The sequence below is a fragment of the Emydura macquarii genome, unplaced genomic scaffold, assembly GCF_026122565.2.
Source record: "Emydura macquarii macquarii isolate MOO-44397 ecotype Brisbane River unplaced genomic scaffold, CSIRO-AGI_Emac_v2 contig_2636, whole genome shotgun sequence".
NCBI classification, from domain to species: Eukaryota; Metazoa; Chordata; order Testudines; family Chelidae; genus Emydura; species Emydura macquarii.
In genome coordinates, this window is record NW_027132773.1 from 5,871,603 (window position 1) to 5,893,101 (window position 21,499).

Here is a 21,499-nt window from a genome sequence, read left to right on the forward strand (position 1 = left end):
CATCTTATGGTTATCTGTAACTGTACTGGGAAACATTCAGAGAAAAGGCTTGTGTAAGTGCTCTAAGGGTATGTCTTCACTGCAGAATTTACTGGAGAATTTAGCTGCTGTGTCTACACTGGGGCTGTACTTACTCACTGCAAAGTTAAGTCAAAGCCTTAAAACAATTAAGAGATCCGTTATAATTAACAACACATTACCATAACATTTCCAAACTAAGAAAATACTCGTGAATGCACCAAATCTTTGTACTTACCAGATTTCTGATGCTGCAATATCACCATCCACAACTCATCTCCATCTCTCTCCCCATCTTATAGTACTTACGGTAGCATGGAACTCTGCTCCATCCTCATTCTCCTTTATCTGTCTGCTGCTTTTGACACTGTTTATCGTCTCCTTTTTGACATCTTCACTGGGTTTTTGAAATGTTAACCGTTACCCCATCCTAGTTTTTTTTCCTCACCTCTCTCACTGTGCCTATAGCATCTCTTCTGGTGGCTCCTCCTCTCTCACAGTATCTGGGGGCAACCTCTAGACCAGTGTTTCTCAAATAGTGTTCCGCGGAACCCTGGGGTTCTGTGGGCTGAGTTGAAGGGTTCTGTGAAAAAGCGGAACCGCGCCACCGAAATCAACACAAATCACGCACCGCTGAAAACTGCTTACAGAGCGCACTGCCGAAAAGGGGAAGATTTCCTGGACTTGTCGGAGGAGGGTATCGGATGGCCGTGCAAGGGTGCCGCAGCGAAATATAATTGAGAAACACTGCTCTAGACTCTCTCCTTGGTCCTCTCCCCTTTTCACCCTGTCTTTCAACAATATCAATCACACACAGCTTCAACTATTGTTTCTGCCTGGTTTTGGATTGTGAGCTGCTTTGGGACAGAGACCCATTCCTCCTCTTCCATTTGGAAAGCATTCAGCACATCATCTAATATTTATGAGCAGTATTAGAAATTATCACTGCAAGAAAATGCAGCTTTGTCTTGTATTTTTCCATTTGTTTGCATGACAGTCAAACACTACCATTCTCAAAACACTATTTACTTAAAACTCAGGTTCCCTCTTGTTTCATCAAGCTCTTAAATTTGAAGGTGAGAAAAGATACAAATTAGGACTTAAGTAAGCAAAAAGATTAATATTCAGGCATACCATATGAAAATGCCATACTGGATTCTTCGCACATTCCATTACTGGGCCAATCGTGAGAAAAGACTACAAATTACATTACAGTTTGTGATAGTGCTTTGATGTTGATAACTGAGACAAGAATAAACCTAAACTCCTTCTACTAGAGCCCCCAATTTAAATTTGAAACCAAGGGTAGAGTACGAGTGCATTAAGCATCTGCTGAACCTAACTCCACAAAGCTATTTTGAGCTGTAAATTACAAAGAGAAGACGTGTCTACAGGTCTCCCATCAACTTTGTTTTACTAAAGGAAAATCGTTAAGCTCTCTGTTGCATTTCCAGTAACTAAATACCATGCTATTTTTAATGGAAGGTATTATTTTATCATCTTATTTTAAGCCATACACCTGTCTGGCTGTGGATCTATTATTTTCACAATTCAAAAGCTGTGTCTTCATATCCCAGTGGCAATTAGAACTTTATGAACTCAGCTCTAAGAGAAGGAAGTTTTATCTTTATTTCTTCATTAAAATCAAATGTGCTTTGAAGAATTTTTTTTTAATCAATTGTGAGTTTTAAAGTTCAGAGCTTGATATTACATTTGGAAACCACTTTGATGTTTCACTTCATATCATAATCAGCTTTTCAACATAGTATAAACAATCATGTTTCCCTGTCTTGAGATAACACTTGTACCACGTGAGCCTGTAACTGAATCAAAAGCAGCTGCTAACTTAGGCAGAGTATATCAACCTTACACTTACCACAAAATAACCAGACACCAAATTCTTCTGGTATCCCTATTATAAAATACTGCATAATTCCCTGGACTAGATAGATGTGGACTGGAAACAGAAGGAGCTACTAAAAAAGATGCCAACAAAGACATTTCATAATCTCCATTCCACTAGAACATTTTATATCAGAGTTAGTCCTCTGTTTATTTTAAGACATGGTATGCTTCTTTCTATCCTTGGGAGCAGCAACAGAACAAGTGAGACATTTGAAGACCAAACTCCTCTTCTAATAAAGTTCTTAGATAAAACTATCATAGTTCTAGAAGTGGCAGAACAATTTGTAAGAGGACACGAAAAGATACGTAATGCTTTCCTAGAACTCAACTCACTAAATGCTGCAGTATTAATCAGAATTTTGTGCTCATTTGTTGCAATTAAGACATGCAAAAATAGCAGTTAAATGTTTTCCCATGGGAACAAGCCAGAACAAAGCACTGCCAAAAGACTTCACCACTACTGAACATTATTAAAACAGCTCACGTTCAGCTTTCTCCAAAATGAACAGGTATGCAGGAAGCAGTGCGACAAAACACAGGACTTGTCTTATGATTCTTATGTATTTTTGGAATTAAAGTATTCTCAGATAGTGTTAGATTACCAGATCTGTGTGTCAAGAAACTTAATTGGCTCTCTGACAGCGGATTGTGTTGGAGTTTCCAAACGGTAACAGTTTCATAATCAAGCTCTTTCTAGCTCACGTTTTGGGGAGGCTGTAAACCAACAGCTCTTTCTCTTGGTATTTATAAATATATCCATCATAATATCTACGTAGCTTTTAATGCACATTTTATCATGGCTTATTGATTTATTAAACGCAAGGGAAATTCCTTGTAGGGTATGCTGCATTAGCAGCTAGCTGGTCACTTCACATCTGATTACTATCAGCTTACAAGTATTCTTTTCCCCAAATATTTGGTAATTTGGCCAGATGATCTCTTACGCCTTGAGACCAAACTCAAGAAGGGAAGATCGTCTGCTCAGTATGTTAGCCTAGCTTGGGAGCCAGTTTGCGGGATTTAAAATGCCACTGGAAAATCATCATATGAAATACAATTGACTTTAAATGTATTAGCGGTCTACATTTAAGTCACAAGAGCCAGAGAATTCAGAATTAAGCCAAATAAGTTCAGGATGAAGTCATAGACCCAAGTCCAACTCTTGCTATCATTACAAAATCAAAATGCACAATGCCATGAACTAGCAAAGTAGCATTCAAACTGTGTTTTTACCTTTGGTAACATTCTTTACGGAGATCTGTCTTTAGAACAGTGTAATTACAGCACATGTAAGACTATGGATACTGTAAAAATTAAACTGTTTTTCTAGTTTCTCTGCATCTTTAGATTTAAATTAGGAACTGAAAGTTAAATAGTTTTAACTCCCACAGATCTTCCCCCCCCTCGCCCCCGAGCAATAGTAAAAATACCTCTTACACAATAAAGGACGAAAGAATGTTCAGCCTATCAGATTACACGCGTGGTTGAACATCCTAATGCCTTTTTTCAAATTTTATAAAAACAAATGTCTCAGGCTCAGAACATGTATGACAAGTTAAAGCCCACTGCAAATCTTTACAGCTGAGATACAGAAAGAAAGTGTTTATAACAGAATTACTGACAAACCTGACTTATAGCAGTGCAAACTAGATTCAGACTGAAATCAGAAATGGACAGTGATTTTATTCCCAGACCTTAAGAAGCATATCAGAAGTTCTCCATCCTGCATCTTGAAAAAAAAAAATGCTTTGAGAAAGGGGGAGACTGCACTATGTCAGTTGTGGAGCGTCTGTGGGGCACCAGCATGAGATAAACACAACATAAAGTGCAAAAAAGGGAATTTAAGAAGGGCAACATCATTAATACAACTAAAGTTTAAAGGACGAGAGCAAGATTACAACCCTGTGTCGTGGTGCTCCTATTAAGTGTTGGTGTTTCTTGTGCTTTGTGCAAATTCATTAACATACCAATGTCATCAACTGGCCACTGGACGTTGCATTACGGACTTCCCAGTGAAAGTAGCAATGTTTATAGTCCCTCAAACAGCCCTTTTTAGGACCAAAAAAAGAACAGTTGGGCCAGTCCTCCGAATATACCACCTTAACGTAGAAGGGATGTCTATGGAAAAAGCGGATTACCTCACGAGGACCCTCAAAGACCATGACATTGATATTGTTGCTCTCCAAGAAATAGATACGAAAGAAGACAAAGCTGCCAGACATAAAATCCATTGCTACACCAAGATCACTGCTGTCAAGCATCCACAACATGGACTAGTGGAATGGATTAGAGGGTGTGGAAGCTTTGGAAGAATCATTGACTGGCCGGAGAGAGATCAGCATGGTTTGAATCAAGGACATCATTGCAGTAAACATATACAAGCCACCTAATATTATGTGACCTGATCCCATCTTACCTTTCTTTTCTCATCCAGCCATTTACATTGGTGACTTTAACAGCCATCATGAAGACTAGGGATACTGCTCAAATGACATAGCCAGGGGACAGATCACAGAACGGGCCTCCCTCAATGACCCTGATCTGCTCTATGAAAAGATCCGGATTGCTTCAGATCAGTCTGCAAGGGGGACAATGGATCACAACCCTGACCCATATCAGCACAGGTATCCCACTGGCCACCACAAGAAACATCCTGAGTCACTTCCTGCATAGCCAACGTCACCCAATTATCCTCCAGATCGGCCTGGAAGTGCCTCTATTGCAGCACCAAAGTAGCATTGGAATTTCCACAAGGCTGACTGGCTCACCTACACTTTGGAAACAGAACATCGGATCCCACAGCTCAAACCAATACCTAGACACTTAGGCCATTTTGCAAACATTCTAAAATTGATTGCTAAGAAATACATCCCGTGCAGTCACAGCAAGGCCTTCACCCCCTGCTGGACAAAAGAATCCGAGTCCTTCCTGAGGGAAAATGAAAGGAGTGGCAACCCAGAAAGCCACTGCACTGCTTCAGTCCTTGAATTCAGCACACCTGGAAAGGTGGAAAGAGACTGTTAAAGCCTTTATTTCACCGATTTGAGATGTAAGGCATGGGCTCTTTTGTGGCAACTTGGAGGATCCCAGCCAGTAACGCAATGCCCAGCAAAGGTGACTGCAAAGCTGTCGCCTTTCATCTTCTTCCTAACAGCAAGATGCCAACAGACAAGATTACAAGCCAAGAGGTCCACAGAAACTTTCACCAATGCCCGGCGCTTTTCTCTCTACACTCTGCCGAGGCGATCAATGTTGCGTTGTTGGAAACCAAAAGCCGGAAAGCTGCAGGGGTTGATGGCATTCCTCCAGAGTTAAGAACTTGGGAAAACGGGGATGGGAATGGCTGGCAGTGCTTTTTATCACCATGCATAGAATTGGAGAAGTGCCAACTAGCTGGTGACAAGCAACAGCGGTTGCCCTACTGAAGCCTGGGAAACTCCCAGAGGATGCAGCCAGCTACAACCCCATCTCTCTCCTCTCAACCACCAGCAAGCACATGGAACGGGTGATGCTCCACTGTCTGACATTATTGAAGCAGAGCAGGCAGGATTTCGCCCGAAGAGGAACTGCTGTGACCAAGCAGCTTCGCTCACCAGCCACAATGAGGGAGGATTCCAATGTAAATTGAAGACAGGGATTGCCCTTGTTGATTTTTCCTTGGCATATGACACTGTCTGGTGACAGGGCCTCCTCCTCAACATCTCCCATGTCATTCATTGCCGGCAAACAATCTGTCTCCTGGTGGCAATGACTGGGGACTGCCGCTTTAAGGTACACCTTATTGGCCAGATGAGCAGACCAAGAACTCTTAACTCGGACATCTCTCAGGGCTCCATCCTACCCCTGATGCTTATTAATTTATACACTACAGAAATACCAACTACAGATTCGAGGAAAGTTGTGTATGTGGATGACACTGCTCAACACACAAGCCTCCATACCATCAGCTGCACCCTAACCTGAGATCTTAATATAATGGCTGATTATTTCCAGGGCTGGAAACTTAGACCTAACTTCAAAAAGCCCATGGTAACTGCTTTCCATCTGAACAATAACGTGGCTAATACCAAACTCGATGAGCAGTTGTGCAGGGAGAATGTCAGCCATGAGGCTAACCCAAAGTATCTCGGTGTTAAGCTGGAATCGAGTTTGACCTTCCAACAACACTTCGAGAACACCCATGATAAGGTCAGGTCTCATGCTGTTCTTATCAGGAAACTCGCTGGAACATCATGGGACTCCAATTCACGGACCCTATGAACTGCAACAATTGCCTTGATACATTCTGCGGATGAATACTGTGCGCCAGTGTGGTGTCACAGCAGTCACACTAAACTCCTTGATAATCAACTCAGTAACTGTACACTCAGTGTCATGGACACTCAAATCAACACCAGTCAACTAGCTCCCGGTCCTATTGCACATCCAGCCTCCAAAGATTAGAAGAGCTGCCCAGATATCTCACTTTCTTAACCATGTCAATGCAAACACAAGAATCCCACTGCACGATGGCTTGCAGAACCTGCCAAAAACAAAATTAAAATCTCGCAACCCTTTACAGAACTGCATCAACACCCTTACACTCAACTTCAACACTGAGGCTCAACGAGAGAGTCACATGGAGTGTTTCGACTGCTCAAAACAAACAGCCATCGCTGACCCTGCTAAGGAATCACAGGGTTTTGATTTATGGCGGAAAGACTGGTGCAGATTGAATCGCATCATAACATCAGGTTTTTAAGATGCGACTTGACAAAGCCCTGGCAAGATGATTTAATTGGGGTTGGTCCTGCTTTGAGCAGGGGGTTGGACTAGATGAGCTCCTGAGGTCCCTTCCAACCCTAATCTTCTATGATCTCATGAGAGATATGCACAAATCCTTTTTAAATGTAAAATGAGGCAAACATCTGTATGCGACTGTGGTCACCAGTCACAAACAATGGAGCATATCATATTTGAGTGTCATATACATTCTTTCTCTGCGGGCCTGAAGGACATTCACAAGCTCACTGCTGTGGCAATGCATTGGCTATCAAACCTAGAGATAAATTTGTAATCGTTGCTATCTACCCAAGCCATACAATAGAAGAAGTAGTTAAAATGACAACAACAGAATAATGTAATGAAGAAACACTGTATTGAAAAACAGCTAAAAATCAACAAATCTTTCTTAATGTTACTTTTCCATGTAGGCAATTGCTGTACTGACAAATGCAATCATGAATGGGTGGAATGCCCAATGATAAATGGGAGGGGAGGTATCTGTAGAACAGCCTCTGTATTACATGTGGTCCATGCTAGGAAAAAGCTTAATGAAGACAATGTAGCTTGTGGTTTTTAAAGAGTTTAACTTAACTTGCTAACTTGTGTGAAAACCACAAATTGCTTTTGAGATTTTATCTCAAGTTAGCTAACCTGAGTTAGCTAACTCAAATTAAGAACGCATCTTTTTTCCTAGTGAAGACAAGACCCTAAAATAGCTAGGAGTAGAGTTAATGTAGTAAAGAGACTTCAATCACAAATTCCCTTCCAGTTTCCAGCCTTATTAAGCCCCTCATGCAACCCTGCCATTTCTTTCTCAAGACTCTCTGACAGAACATACCCCTGTGCTCACACCCTACACATTACTGTAGCAATGTGTGTATAACGCAGGGGTGGCCAAACTATGGCTCATGAGTTGCATGCATCTATTTTACAGTTAAAATGTGGGTCACAGAGACCCATAAGCCCCCCACTCCCATTCTCCACCTACCAGACTGGGGTAGGGAGCTCAGAGCTTCTGCCCTGAGACAGAGTGGTAGGGCTAAAGGATTCTGCCCAGAAGAGAAATCTCAGGGGTCAGTAAGTTTGCCCACCCCTGGTATAAGATATACCTTGTGAGATATCATTAAAAAACTCAACTTGCTGATCAATATCATCAAGGCAAAATGCACTTAGCAACATTATATGTAAAGTTATGAACATCAATCATGATTTCAGCTTAAGTACGTTTCCCAGATAAGCCCAGGCAGTGGCTAAACCAGTTACTCAGAGGCAAAGGGCAAGCAGATGCCTGAGCCAGCTGTTATCAAGACTGATGTACCATTACCTGCTAAGTGGCCATTCTTTGGCAGGAAAGTGGGAAGGGACTTTTAAAGGGGAAAAAAAAATTCTACACCTTAGCAAAGAAACAGCATGGAGTTTCCTTTCTTCACCAGACTGCCTGTCGCCTTGCTGCCAGCTGGAAATGCTTCTCAAAGGGGGAACAGGACTTATTTAAAAAAGAGGGGGTAGACACCCTCCTCTCTCCCCGTCTGTAGCTGACATCACACTTAAGATGACACAGGAAAACAGCAATTGGGCGGGAGGGGGGGGGAAAAAGGTTCCTGGCCTGAGAGTTTGGTCAGTAATCTGCTGAAGCATGTGGTGAGAAACTTTATTTTAATCTAATATACAGTACAACCCTCGCTACAATGAACCTGTAAGGATCCAAGCCTTTTGTTCGTTCTAGCCAGCTGCTGCTCTCTGGCCACCCAGCTCTGAAGGCAGAAGTACGGGTGGCATGGTATTGTCCATCTTCAGGGCCCTATCCTGGACTGGTTTTATTCCCTCATTTTTTCATCCCCATGCTTTGCGCCCCAGTTATGGCCCTGAGTATTATACCTGTAGTTGGGATCTAGGGACCAGGTTCATTATAGCCAAAGGTTTGTAATTATGAAGGGCATTATAGCGAGGGTATACTGTAGTTTAAGTTTGGCAGTAGTAAACATCTTTATTTTTCTTATAACCATTTCTGACTTTTATGCCTCATTACTTTTACTCAGTTAAAATCACTCTCACTTTGTAGTTAATAAACTTGTTTTATGCTTTTATCCAATCCAGTGGGTTCAAGCTGAAGTGTCTGGGTGACTATTTAAAATAACTGGCATATTATTCCCTTAAAGGAATAACAGACTTAATGTATTTGTACTGTCCAGAGAGGGCTGGGCAGTACAGGACATACATTTCTGGGAGAAGATCCAGAACTGAGAGGGGTGTTGGAGTCACTGTGCAGTATAACCAAGGCTGGTGAGAGCCAAAGGTGTGGCTGGCTGCAGCACACACAGACACAGCTGAGAGTGATTTACAAGCTGGAGGCTGCTGTTTCTGAGCAATCCAGGTTGGAGGCTACAGCATCAAGGCATTGTAAAGGGCACCCCATGTTACAGGGCAGGAGGTGACAGCCCCCCACTAATCTGAATTGTGGCCTGGTATGTCACACCCTCATACACACCCTAAAAAGAGTGCAATATGCATTTTTAACCTTTATTTCAATTGAGGGGCCCTCTTTGGCTGGTAGATAGATACCTAAGATGGATTCTGCCATACCCCATACTTTTGCTTCCTGATCCTTACTTACCAGGTCAACAAGCAACCTGTTATAAATTAATTCTGCTCCTTGCTGATAACCAGGGTTGCAATCAAATTAATCACCTGCTGCAGAAATAGTAAAGGACAGCACCACATATTCTTACTTTGTTATTTATGTGCACAAAAATTCAACAATGTAAAATCCCATTATCATCAGTGGCCCAAGTAATATCTATTTCAAGTAAGTCACTCTACAGTGCTCTATCTTGCAAAATCCTGTTTGCTAGAGCCCCGCACGAATACAAAATTTGTATCCGCATCCGATCCACAAACATGGTCCACAGATGTAGATATTTGTGAATATGAAGTGGATATCTGCAAATTTGCAGGGTTCTACCATTCATTGCAATCACTGTGCAGCCATTAACCCAGTGCCAGTAACATAATACACACTATATTTTTACTCTTATATTACACCACAGAATACATAGGATTCACTACACATAAGCATCACATTAAAATCATTAGTATGGCCACTTACTTAATTTACATAAGAATTTGCCAGATATGCCACAAAAAGAATATGAAGGTTGACATTTGTTATTAGATGGGATTAGTTCAGTGAAGCAGAGAGCATTCCATTACCTTATCTTCATTATTTATAATTGAGTATACAAAAGTAATGAATAGTCCCACTAAGTTTGTGTGGGGTTTAGATAAATTTTGCTCTCTGATGAGCATCATCTTTTAGAATGTTAACTGATATGAAAAGGAGTTGCTCTGTATATTCAATACTACTATGTTTTCTAAGTGGTGACCTATCATCTGGTGCATGATGTGTTACAAAAAAAGGTAGTAAGAGGACATGCGCTGTAATACAGATTACTACTGAACAACTTGGTATGAATATTGCAAAGACAACTTAACGTAACAGAGATTTAACAAGTTTAATGTCCCCCCATCCCACTTTTTCACTAAAAACAAGCTATATCCTGAAGTTTTTAACTGATCCTGTTCCCAATTAAATCAATGGCAAAGCTATCAGCTTAACTAGGAGCAGGATCTGGTCCTTAGTTTTTACTAGTACTAGAGTCAAACCCACAAGGGGGTGGGCTGTGGAGCTAGCTTATGTGGGTATCTCAGGATTTTGCCTGATATTTGGAGGGACATGGCCACTAAAATACCCCAGTGAGGGGCATGACAGAAGAACCTAGATAGTAAGGAGGTGTAAAAACACACAGAAACACATGGAAATACAGTGTACCTAAGATTAGATCAATACAAAGTCTTAAAAAACAGGCACAGCCACAGTCATTGTGGACAACAGGGAATAATTATCAGTACTGTATTGAAACAAGCGCTAAATCAAAAAAAAGTGCCTCAGAAAAATTTAGATAAAAATGAAAAAATAAATCATTTTCATATAAATTTTCCACAGAAAAATTTTGACTTTTTGGGGACAATTTTTGAATGAAAACCAAAAATTTCTATTTGGCATTAATGCCACAGTGCTTCATGCCTCCATTCTCCTATATGGGCTGGGCTCCCTGGTCAGACTACATCCCCAGTGATGCATCATCCTCTCCCCTCCAACTGTTCTATCATAGGAGATGTAGTCCAGCTGGAGAATCTGACTCAAAATAGAATGAGCGCATGAATCACCCAAACTACAACTCCCAGGATGTATCGCAGCAATGTTTCTGAATAGAAATGTTCTGATTTACAGATGAAAATTTTCAATTTAAGTGGTTTGGGGGTTTTTTGGACAAAAAAGTAAAACTTTTCTCTGCAAAGCAGAATTTTTTTGTGAGACGTTTCATTTTGGTGAAAGCCTAATTTCCTGTCGAGAAAGAATTTCAGTGGAAAATTTGCAGTCAGTTATACTTGAAACTTAGTAACTAATGAAGAGGACAAAAACAAAACAGAAAAATATTATGGACAACTAGTTATTACACATGCTCTGTACTTCATATAGAAACATACATCCAATTGGTTTTAGAACATTTACTTTTATTGTTATACACCTTATAGAAGTGGGATTACTTCATTTTAAAAAGATTAATATTTTACCAAATGTCATTTTCAACAATTATGCAGTGCAGAATTTTCAAAGTTGTCTATAAAAAGGGAGAGGGGAGAGAATGGGACCAATCCTTGAAATCTTAAGACTTTTTCCCCCTCCACAAACTTTAAATTAAAAAATGGCCAAAATGATCAAAAATTTTTGAAAAATTGAACTACACCAAAGCCTAACAATGTGTGTTAAAATAAAACCTAATAAATACAAAACAGATGAAGTGCTAACACACCTTAAGTACAGCAATGCCACTGTAAATGCAACCTTGAAGCAAAGGGCAGTGAACTTGATTTAAAAAAAAACAAAAAAAACCACACACTACAGTAACTGTAAAATACTTTGCAACTTAGACTGTTAATATGCAGACACCCAGATTCTACACCAGCACATTATGAGAGGTATAAATGGAAAAAGGACACTAATTGCTACAAAAAGCATGTAGCAGTTTAACTTTTCCAAATACAAGGTTATACAGGACACTCTCTCTTCAAAACTCCTGCTGCATTTCATCAACCTTACAGAAAACAAATTCTCAGTTCTTCCTGGGGAGATGGAGGGGAGCAGGAAGGGAATACATGGAATGTCACTTTTCCCAAAGCAACTAAAACCTACCCTGTGGCAGAAAATGTGTGTGTGCATCTATATGTATGTGTACATCTTGACAGCATTGAAATAACTAACAGCAATGGAAGATAACTGCTTTCCTGAATTTAGGCCTGAGTGAAGTATGCGCTTAACTTGAAGCATTTGCTTAAATTCCATTCAAGTCAACCAGACTTAAGCAAGGGCTTATGCCCTTTGCTGAACTGAAGGCCATAAAAGAGGAAAATTATAGCTACTTGGATGTTGCTCTGCAAACTCTCTTATTTCAAATTTGCTACACAAATTCTACTATTTTTACCCTTAAATAGAAATTGAGCATATAAAATGAGGGACAAATTCTTCCCTGACTTACATCTTGTGCAACCCCACTGATGTCATTCCAGATTTACTTTGCTATAAATGAAAGGAGAATATAGTCCAGATTCTTGGATGTAAAGCAAGGGGATTTGTCCACCTCATTTATATCTTTATGACACTTAAATTGCTTAGCTTGGCTCCTAAGGATACTGTTACAAATCTATGCTGCATTACAGATCTATTGCCTGACCTCAAATCCTCCTTTAATAGGTTTACCCAGAACTGTTTGTGCAAAAACTCTTAACGCTGGTATGGACTTTGTGACAAGGTATTTTTCTAAGTAGTGTCTGTTTCAACTTTCCTTTTCTCAGAGAGAGAGAGAGAGAGGGTACACGTTAAACTCCAGCCATTAGTGAGCATTTGCATCTCTTCCTACCTAGCTGGCCTGATACCGTTTATGCAGAAAGGTATACAGCAGAAAAAGTTAGGAGGACAGCGTTCTTTCCCATTAAGCCCATTAATCATTAGTGGTTACTATTTACCTTGTTTTCTGCTAATTCAGATGTTCTGTGGCCTACTCCCTCTGTCTCTAGTAGGTTCACTAGGAGGACACTCCCAACACTCCTTCTGATGGCTGAACACTCCTAGACTTGTAGGCTAAAAACCAAGGTCCACAGGACAATCCTGAACTTTAACAATATGTTACCATCTGGCAGATCATAGTGGAACACTGAAATCTTTATTTCTAACCATACAGATATACTGTATGCTTCTGATTTATTAACTCTTCAGCACAATAAGTCTATTACCACACCTCAAAATTCAGATCTATTAAATCAAAGATTTTTTTTTTGTAACTGAACAAGATGTGCCAGTGCATGTTTGGGGTGCATATGAATATCACCAGCCTGAAATTTCTAACAAAATCATATAGCACGTGAGTGGGTCTCTGCAGCGGTATGCTCAAACAGATCAGATTGCAGAAGGGCCTTTGTGTATTGATATGATAGACAAGAGAGCAAAATAAAAGGATAACATATTAGCATGTAAACTGGGTGACTATCTTTTCTCCATGCCCTATTCTTCAATCTACAATATACTGCATTTAAGTATTTGAGCCATGACACCTTTAATTTGATTTGCTGAGGGTAAATAGCACAGGTTAGATGTTTCAGTGACTCAAATTGCATTCATTACATTCATCTCCTACCACCAAACAAAATAATGAAGACACAAGTTTGGAACCTCTACCTAATTTCTGGAATGCAGGTAATTGGTATTAGATAAGCCCCAAAAACACAACCCCATTAATATAAGACCCCAACTGTGATCATGCTTAGTTTATAGTAAGCCACTGGCAATAATTCTGCTATGTACAAAAAAAAAATAAATCTAAATGTACATGTTAAGATATTTTGATTAAAAAGTACTCTGTGGGCTTCTGAGATTGCCCACCCATGGATTTGTAACAATGATTTAATGCTAAAGCACATCAACCTTGCTCTAAGACAGGCTACTTGCACCTCAACTTCACACCAGTCAGCCCAATGACAGGAATGAAAAAAAAAAAAAAAAAAAAAAAGATCCAAAAATGAACTTCAGCAAGTTTTGCTGGTTTGCTCATTACTGACATTGGCAGACAGTGTCAATGTTCACCTATATGTACATAAAAAAAACCCCTCTCTCTTCAACATTCAGCAGCTCCTTTCCCAGCATAACATTGTAATTGATTTGGCCCACAGCAGGTTATGGAGTGGGGTAAGAAGAGAAAGTCAAGTGGAAGAAACACACTGCCTCCTGTTGGATAAAACGAGAGCAGTATGGAGAGCAACTGATTTTTATCTAGGACTTTTATACTATGCTCATCACTACAGGATTAAAAGGTCTCTTTTGACTTTCAATTTTTTTTAGCTGTCAGTTATGTTTATAGCATAATATCCACTAACTGCCAAAGAAATTATAAAGAGAATAAGCCACATTACTGGATATTTTTAGTTTTACTTTTAATAAACTTCATGACTGCTTGTCAAACAAGTCTAACCTTCCTGGGTCGAAATAAAAATCTAAAAATAGAACTATCATTTGTTCTAATAATCAGGAGAAATGTTTTCTCCAGGGAATGTTACTGAGAGGAAACTCCATGGGATTCTGTAGAAAAGGTCACAATGGCCAACTGTGTGAAACTCAGACTAATTACGAACATTAATACGGCATAAAGCTAGCATCAGATTTATGCCGTAGACAATGCAGAGGAAGAAACCACAACTTGACTCTTGGGTTGGGCAAGAGAGGACATGAAGGCTCTGCACCTGTAAAAGGAAGAGGGCAAGGGGAACCAAGATTTAGAATGGGGAAGCGGGACAAGAAAGACTAAGATAGGAAGCAGGGAATGAGGACTATAGGGCGTGGGGGGCAATGTCTGAGGTGGACAGAAGAAATGGATAACACCCATGTGCACTCTTCACAAGGCCTTACAAAATAGGTGAAGTCAGTGGAAGTGGTACATTTGGCGGTGAGGGGCATTAAATTGAGATACTAACAAGATGAATGCCAAACCTCATTTCTGTCACTGTGTGTTTATCCCTTTCCTCAATCAATTTTATACTACACTGCAAGCACTTAGAGCTGTCTTATTCTATATCTGCGAGGAGGTACCTAGCACTTTGGGCACTGGATAATTAATAACTATGTCCAAGTCTACCCTCTCCTAACCAATAAGATCCCATTATCTCCACATCATCTCCAGTATCTGTAACAGTGTCTCCCAAAGTATGGGGTACACCCACAAGGCTAGTGACAATCTCCAAGTTTGGAACTTCTACCTTGTATCTGGAGTGTAGGTGTTGGCATTAGAGAAGTCCCAAAAATACAACTCCATGAATAACAGATTCCATTTATAGTAAGCTACTAGCAATAACTCAGTTGTTCTACAGTCTCATCTTTCACTTAAAAAAAGAAAGAAAGTCTCTAGCCGTTACAGTTCCAGAGAAAACCTTCAAAATGTCAATTAAGTGTAGGGCTGTCAGCATGAGTGCGGAGAGAGCCTGAAACAATAGCTTGGAGATACGAACTGTCCCATGCATTTCAATGAATACTAAATTAGAATCCAGTGACGATAGTTTAAATGCCAACATTGTTAACTATTTCACCATTTATGAAAGCCTGTAAGAAAAGTGAGGGAGTATAATTAAGATCTACATCAGCATTGCCCAAAATGAGGGAATGCAAAGGACTAGCTGAGGGAGGGTAGGGCACAAAGATGTATAAATGAAGATCTGTATGTCTCTAACAAACACATGGTAGGTTTGCAGGCATGACTGTTTGTGTTTTCTCGAAGAAGGGGCTCAGCTTTCGAAAGTTAGAGAAATGCTACTCTGTGGTATTGTCTCCAAAGGGAATGGAAGAGCCATACAGACTAGATCATGTAAAGCTAGAGGGCCTGATATTGCAAAGATTTACACACCAGAGTAACTTCACTTGTACAAACAGTCTCAATGGCCAGGCCCAACTTTCTACAGTTCTTCCCATTTCATCCAGATTAGAAAACGTGTAACAGTGATGCAAGGAGCTACAGTGAAGCAGGCTCTCCTGGCCATTTATGTAGTCTAATCACCCCACCTTGTTACTGATCTCACAGAAGATATGAGAAAGCACAGATAAAAGTAATATCCCTCTCTAGGCCACAATGTGGCATAAAGCTAGCTGCATTTTACGCACTCTGCCCTAACCATGAAAACATGTTTTCTTCCCAGCTTAATTTCCCTTTTTATAGGATGACTGATTTAATTTGAAAAATTGATAATTAGTTTGACCATTAAATATTTAAATTTACTTAGAAATCTTGTAAAAGCTACTGCGCTCTTTGCATAACAATGCCCTGGAAGCTTAGTGCTGATTTAATTTTACCTTATATCAAAACTTAGTGTTCTTCCAGCATGCAGTTTTATAGGTAGTAGGCTGGTGGAATTTGAAAAAGTTATTTATTCTTAAAGAAGAGCATTAAAGCATTTGTTTTGGGAAGAAAAATACGCATACATGTGAAGAATTATATGGACATGGTACTGAAGTTGGGATCTACCACTTTAATTGCATCATATTATACAGATTGGACCACTGACTGTAATCTGTACCATAAGTAGGGGAAAATACTTATTTATAGAGTACCAACAGCATGATAGGCACATTACACACCAGTATGAAGACAAGATCCTTGCCCTGAAGAGACAGTGCTTAAACTCAGCAGCAGCAATGTGATGCAACAATTAAATATAAACAAATAGTGTTCATCTCACATTATTTTAATTTCAATATTTCAGATTTTTTTTTTTAAATGGGAAGAGAAAAAGAGGAGAGACATAATAACCTATTATCTTGTTTTAAAACACTTCACTGAAGACTACAATTTGTAGAAATAGAAAGAGAGACCATCATGAGATTTTTAAACTTCTAACCCAGAAGTGGTTTCATTTATCTTGTTACACAACTTTACCCCTGTTGTTATGGTGGGCAGCCCATTAACTACAGAACAGAAATTCAATAGTCCACTAATTATACAGATGTAACTGATCTTTGCTTCCAATTCTTTTCCCACTGCCCCCTTAGTAACTTAAACATGACCTTAAGTGCTGATTTCTTTACAGTTAGACAAAAGAAGCTTGCAAGCCGGTACATGTCTCTCTGCATGCAAAGCTGTAAACTAAAAGTTTTATTTCACTCTGTCTTTGGGGGCAGGGTGTGTAGAGAGGTGTCGGGATATAAAACAATTGGCTACAGTTAAATATAGTACAACTGGTTAGTTTTATGCAAGAGGGGAAAAAACCATTGCAAAATTACAGTGTTTGCATTTGAAAAGAGACAAAGGAACAATTAGCAGCTGCCCTCTAGCTATCAGGGGATTTACTATGAATTTTTTACTAAAACCTCAAACCCAAACCAAAGTAACATCCTCATAGATACAAAGGGCCTTATTATAACAGCTTCCTTCCCAGCTAAAAGAATTTTTCAGTAGTCACATGACCATTGAAATGTACTTCAGTTTAAAAAACAAAAAAGCATCAATGCAACTGATAAACTTTATGACTAGAAATATTCAGCTGACTATTTCTGGGAGTGCATAATCAGTGAGATAGCTGAATTTTATTTCAAGCTGCCCAATATCAAAGTCTCACTGCTTGTACTCTGTGAACATGTTGTTCCACAACCAAGCATCATTATAGTACTAAGATCAGACACTAGAAGTGGTAGTGGGTGAAACTCTTATTGCTGGTAAGAGCTTCTAATGTTAGACATTTGGGCAAACACTGTCTAGCCTTACTCACGTGAGCAGGATTCTGAAGGGGCTGCAAGCTGAAGGCCTAGAACTGCTACCAACATGGGAGAGGAAGATGAACGTGGCAAGGGGTAGTAAAAAAAGTGCAAAGGAATAGAAACTAAGGGCAAGTCTACACTACTAAATTAAGTTGACCTGTTACATTGACATACAGCCACTGCAGCAATTAATTTGCTTTTGCATGCCCACACTACATTCCTTGTGTTGACAGTGCGCATCCTCACCAGGAGCGCTTGCACTGATTTAACTGTCAGTGTGAGGCATTATGGGATGGCTTCTGAAAAGCAGCAATAGTCGATGTAAGCAACACAGTGTCTACACTAACACAGCGTCTACACTAACACAGCGTCTACATAGCTATATTGACCTATGCACTATACCGCTCACAAAGCTGGAGTTGTCAGTGTAGTGGGTGAATTACATCAGTGGGAGCTACATTTCAGTGTAGACGCTTACAGAGTTAGGTCGACATAAGACAGCTTACATCGACCTAACCCTGTAGTGTAGGCCAGTCTTAAAAGGGAACATTAAAAAAAAAAAAAAATGGATGGAAGCAGACAAGAAAGCCACAGTCAATGGAGGAAAAAGAGCTACCATTAAGAAAAGATGCCCAAAGAAAAGACACTACAAGAAACAATGGCTCATCAGTTTCCAAAGACAAGAACCATCATCTCTAGAAAAGCCAATTCAGTCTTCAGGAAAAGGGAAAGACCAGTGAGGGAGGGCTGAATACCCTGATTCAAGACAATTAAAAAAAAAAAAAAAAAGAGGAACAAAATTTACTATTTTTGATGGGACACTGTTCCACTTCACATTTTTCAAATGAATCCTGGTACTGGTAGAGATGGGTTGCTTTTGCTTCATTTTCAAGCCTCCAGACTTTCAGTATTTTGGACTCATTAGACTAGTGTACACCTAGTTAATGAAATACTTATTTGATAACACCCTGGTACTGACTCAAAAAAAAAAAAAAAAAAAAGACCAATTCTCTGTTAATTAAAATCTGTTACGGTTCTGAATCTATCTTGTATTACTGAACATGCAGCTTTACATTTCTCATATCCTCTATCCTTTCCCCCAGTCAGAAGGCTGAAATGGCTCTTACCTCAATTCAACGCATGCGTACCAGGCTCAAAACAAATATAAATGCAGACTTACGCTACAACTAAAAGGAAAGATGGAAATGAGACCATGATTACTCACTATCAGGAACATAGGATTTTATCTCATCACCAAGGCTCCAGAATTTTGTTTTCATGCTGAAGAATGCTAAGTGTATCTACCTAGGTTTTTAGAAGGTTGTCCATTAGCATGGTATCTGGATGCCTTCCACAAAAAAAGTAACACAAAAAGTATCCAAACAAAACATTTCTAATTAAAATATGTGTTACTTTAATGTAACTATCACTCTAGTGTCAGTGTGCTCACTCTTTGTAGCACACCTGCTTCTAAAACAGACCAAAGAGCTCAAGTCCCAGTTTTAAAAAACATTTCCAGTGTCATACCTGTAGCACTACTAGGAGTTGCTGCACTACTAAAACCAGTGACCTTCTCCTACATGAAATGGATGTTAAAAATTCCAAGACATTTCCCCAAATGGAGTAAGGAAATAACCCCAGTGGTTCTGACCAACATTCCCTCTCTCAGAAAAGCTTATTTCATACCCAGACTATGTGATTTATAGCCGAACACTTAATAGACGCCACACTGCTATCCTAGCACCAGTATCTGAAGTGTTCGTAATGCACTTTGGACATCTAAAACATTGAGGCCAGTAAACAAAATCTAATTTTACTTGATTTCAATCCAATATATAGAAAAGGAAAACCTGCCATACTGCCATTTATAGAACACGTCTCCAGCACTAACATGAAAGAAAACAAATGGTCAAGTCACACCTTAGTCTAACAGATCTGATTAAAAGGTGAACTGCAACACACATAAAAACATAACTGTTGAGATCACTAAATAGAACGTGCGTGCTGTTTTAAATGACAATTATGGCACATCTAGAACAGAATATTTGAAAGCATGTATTGCAGTATTTTATATCCATCTTAATCCCTGGGGTAGAGGGTATTTTGGGAGGGAGGGAGGAAACTGGGTTTGGAAGGGTGCAGAGGAGGGGTCGGTGTTACCTCAAGAGAGGAGGATGCCTCATTACCATGTAAGGCAGCATAAGGCGACTGATGCTCCTGATTTCGGTGCCTGGAATATGTCACCCACGCCTTTCGGCTACCAGGCAATACTGGAGCTGGGTTAACACCTCTTCAGCTTTAGTGGCTGCTGCCCCACGTCCATGCAATAGTTACTAACACGGCAGGACAGGCTCAGCGGGACAATCGGGCTGTGCTTGCACTACCGCAGCCTTTACACGGAGCTTATTCCTCAGCCACATTTTCTAAGTCACCGGGGGGTGGGGAGGGGTGTCCCACTTAGGACGGAGGGCAAATATTCCCTGCCCCACACAGGAGGGAGGGGAAGGAGCTTTGCTAGGGTGGAAAAAACATCGGAAACTTCTGCTGCTGCCTCAGCCACAGCCGGGCGGGGACACGTGGAGGCCTGAAATCAGGCGGCGGGGGCGGGGGTCTGCAAGTGCCTGGCGAGCGGCTACCCGGAGGGGGAAGGCGGCCTGGAGCGGGTCGAGCCAGGACCCAGCCCGAGAGTCTCCGGTCCCTGCACGGGCGCTGGGGGAGAGGCCGGGGCTGCCCCGGCCCGGGGACGTTGCACACTCACTTGCAGCTCGGGCCTGGCTTTGGCCGGGAGCCTCCCGAAGAAGGAGGTGCGGGCGGTGAAGAACTCCTCGGACTCCTCCTCCTCCAGGCTGCTGTAGCCGCTGCTCATGCTGCTGCTGCGGGGCCAGGTCAGCGGCGGCCGCCGCTGTCGCTGCTCCAGGGGCCCGCAGGCGGAGACCCCCTTCCCCGCCGCCGCATGGGGGCCCGCCGCTGCTCTCCCTCCCCTCACCGGGACGCGGGAGCAGCCGCCAGAGCCAGCCTCCCGGCAGCACAAATTCACGCGGGGCTCCTGCAGCAGCGTGCGCCGCCCTCGTCCCCCCTCCCCGGCCGGCAGCAAGGCAGGACAGAAGGGCTGGCCCGACCCGACCCGGCCCGACAGCCGGCAGGCAAGCAGCGCTTCTGCCCCGCCTCCCGGCTTGCAGGGGGTGCGGTGTGAGGCGAACAGCCCCCGGCACCTCCCTCCCTCTCTCTCCCTGCTCAGCTTGGGCCGCAGGGACTTTAACCCCCAGCAGCAGGTGAGCTGGGGGCGGCACCGTCTGCTGCAAAGCCAGCCTTGAGCAGTTCGTATCTGGGCAACTCCCTCCACAACCCGCGCTCGCGCAAGCCTTTGTTGTGGACACCTGGTAGCCTGGCGAGCGTGGGGTGGCTAATGGGGAAGGAAGAGGCCAGCGGGCTGGGAAAGCCCCAAATTCAGAGCGTTTGTAGGGTGCCAGGCACTGCAGCAGTAAGACCGAGACTCTGCCCCCTCTAGGAGCTGGTGTCTGCTCTCAAACCAGCACCAGAACAACTAAACTTATTTCCATTCCTACAGTTCGTTACTTCAGGCAAAGTCTGGGTGTAGACACACTTCTTGGGAAATGAACGTGGCCTCTGTATGGCTCTGTCTCTCTAATAGCTGGGGACCCACAGGGCTACAACACTGCCAGAGCCTGGGACTGAATGACAGGGGATGGATCACCTGATAATTGCCCTTTTCTGTTTATTCCCTTTGAAGCACCTGGCACTGGCCACTGTCTGAAGATAGGATAGGGGGCTAGATGGGCTGTTGGTCTGACCTAGTATGGCTGTACTTGTGTAGCTTTACTTCAGTTTTGTTTAAAACAGTTTTCCAGTTTAAGCAAAATCAAACACTGTTATTCCCCAAGAAGAGTGTCCACACCCAGTCTGGCAGTGCAGTAACAAAAGGTGTGTGAAGTAAAACCGATT

General features: G+C 41.5%; 1 protein-coding gene across 1 annotated transcript in view; it reads right to left on the minus strand.

Annotated features, from left to right (window-relative positions):
* Positions 1 to 20,835, minus strand: part of RASSF3 (Ras association domain family member 3) — a 70,303-nt gene extending 49,468 nt beyond the window's left edge. Inside the window, exon 1 of the mRNA XM_067564102.1 lies at positions 20,295 to 20,835. Within this exon, the coding sequence (XP_067420203.1) occupies positions 20,295 to 20,402 (108 nt within the window). The 5' untranslated portion in view covers positions 20,403 to 20,835. The remainder of the gene's footprint in view (positions 1 to 20,294) is intronic.
* Positions 20,836 to 21,499: the final 664 nt, after the last annotated feature.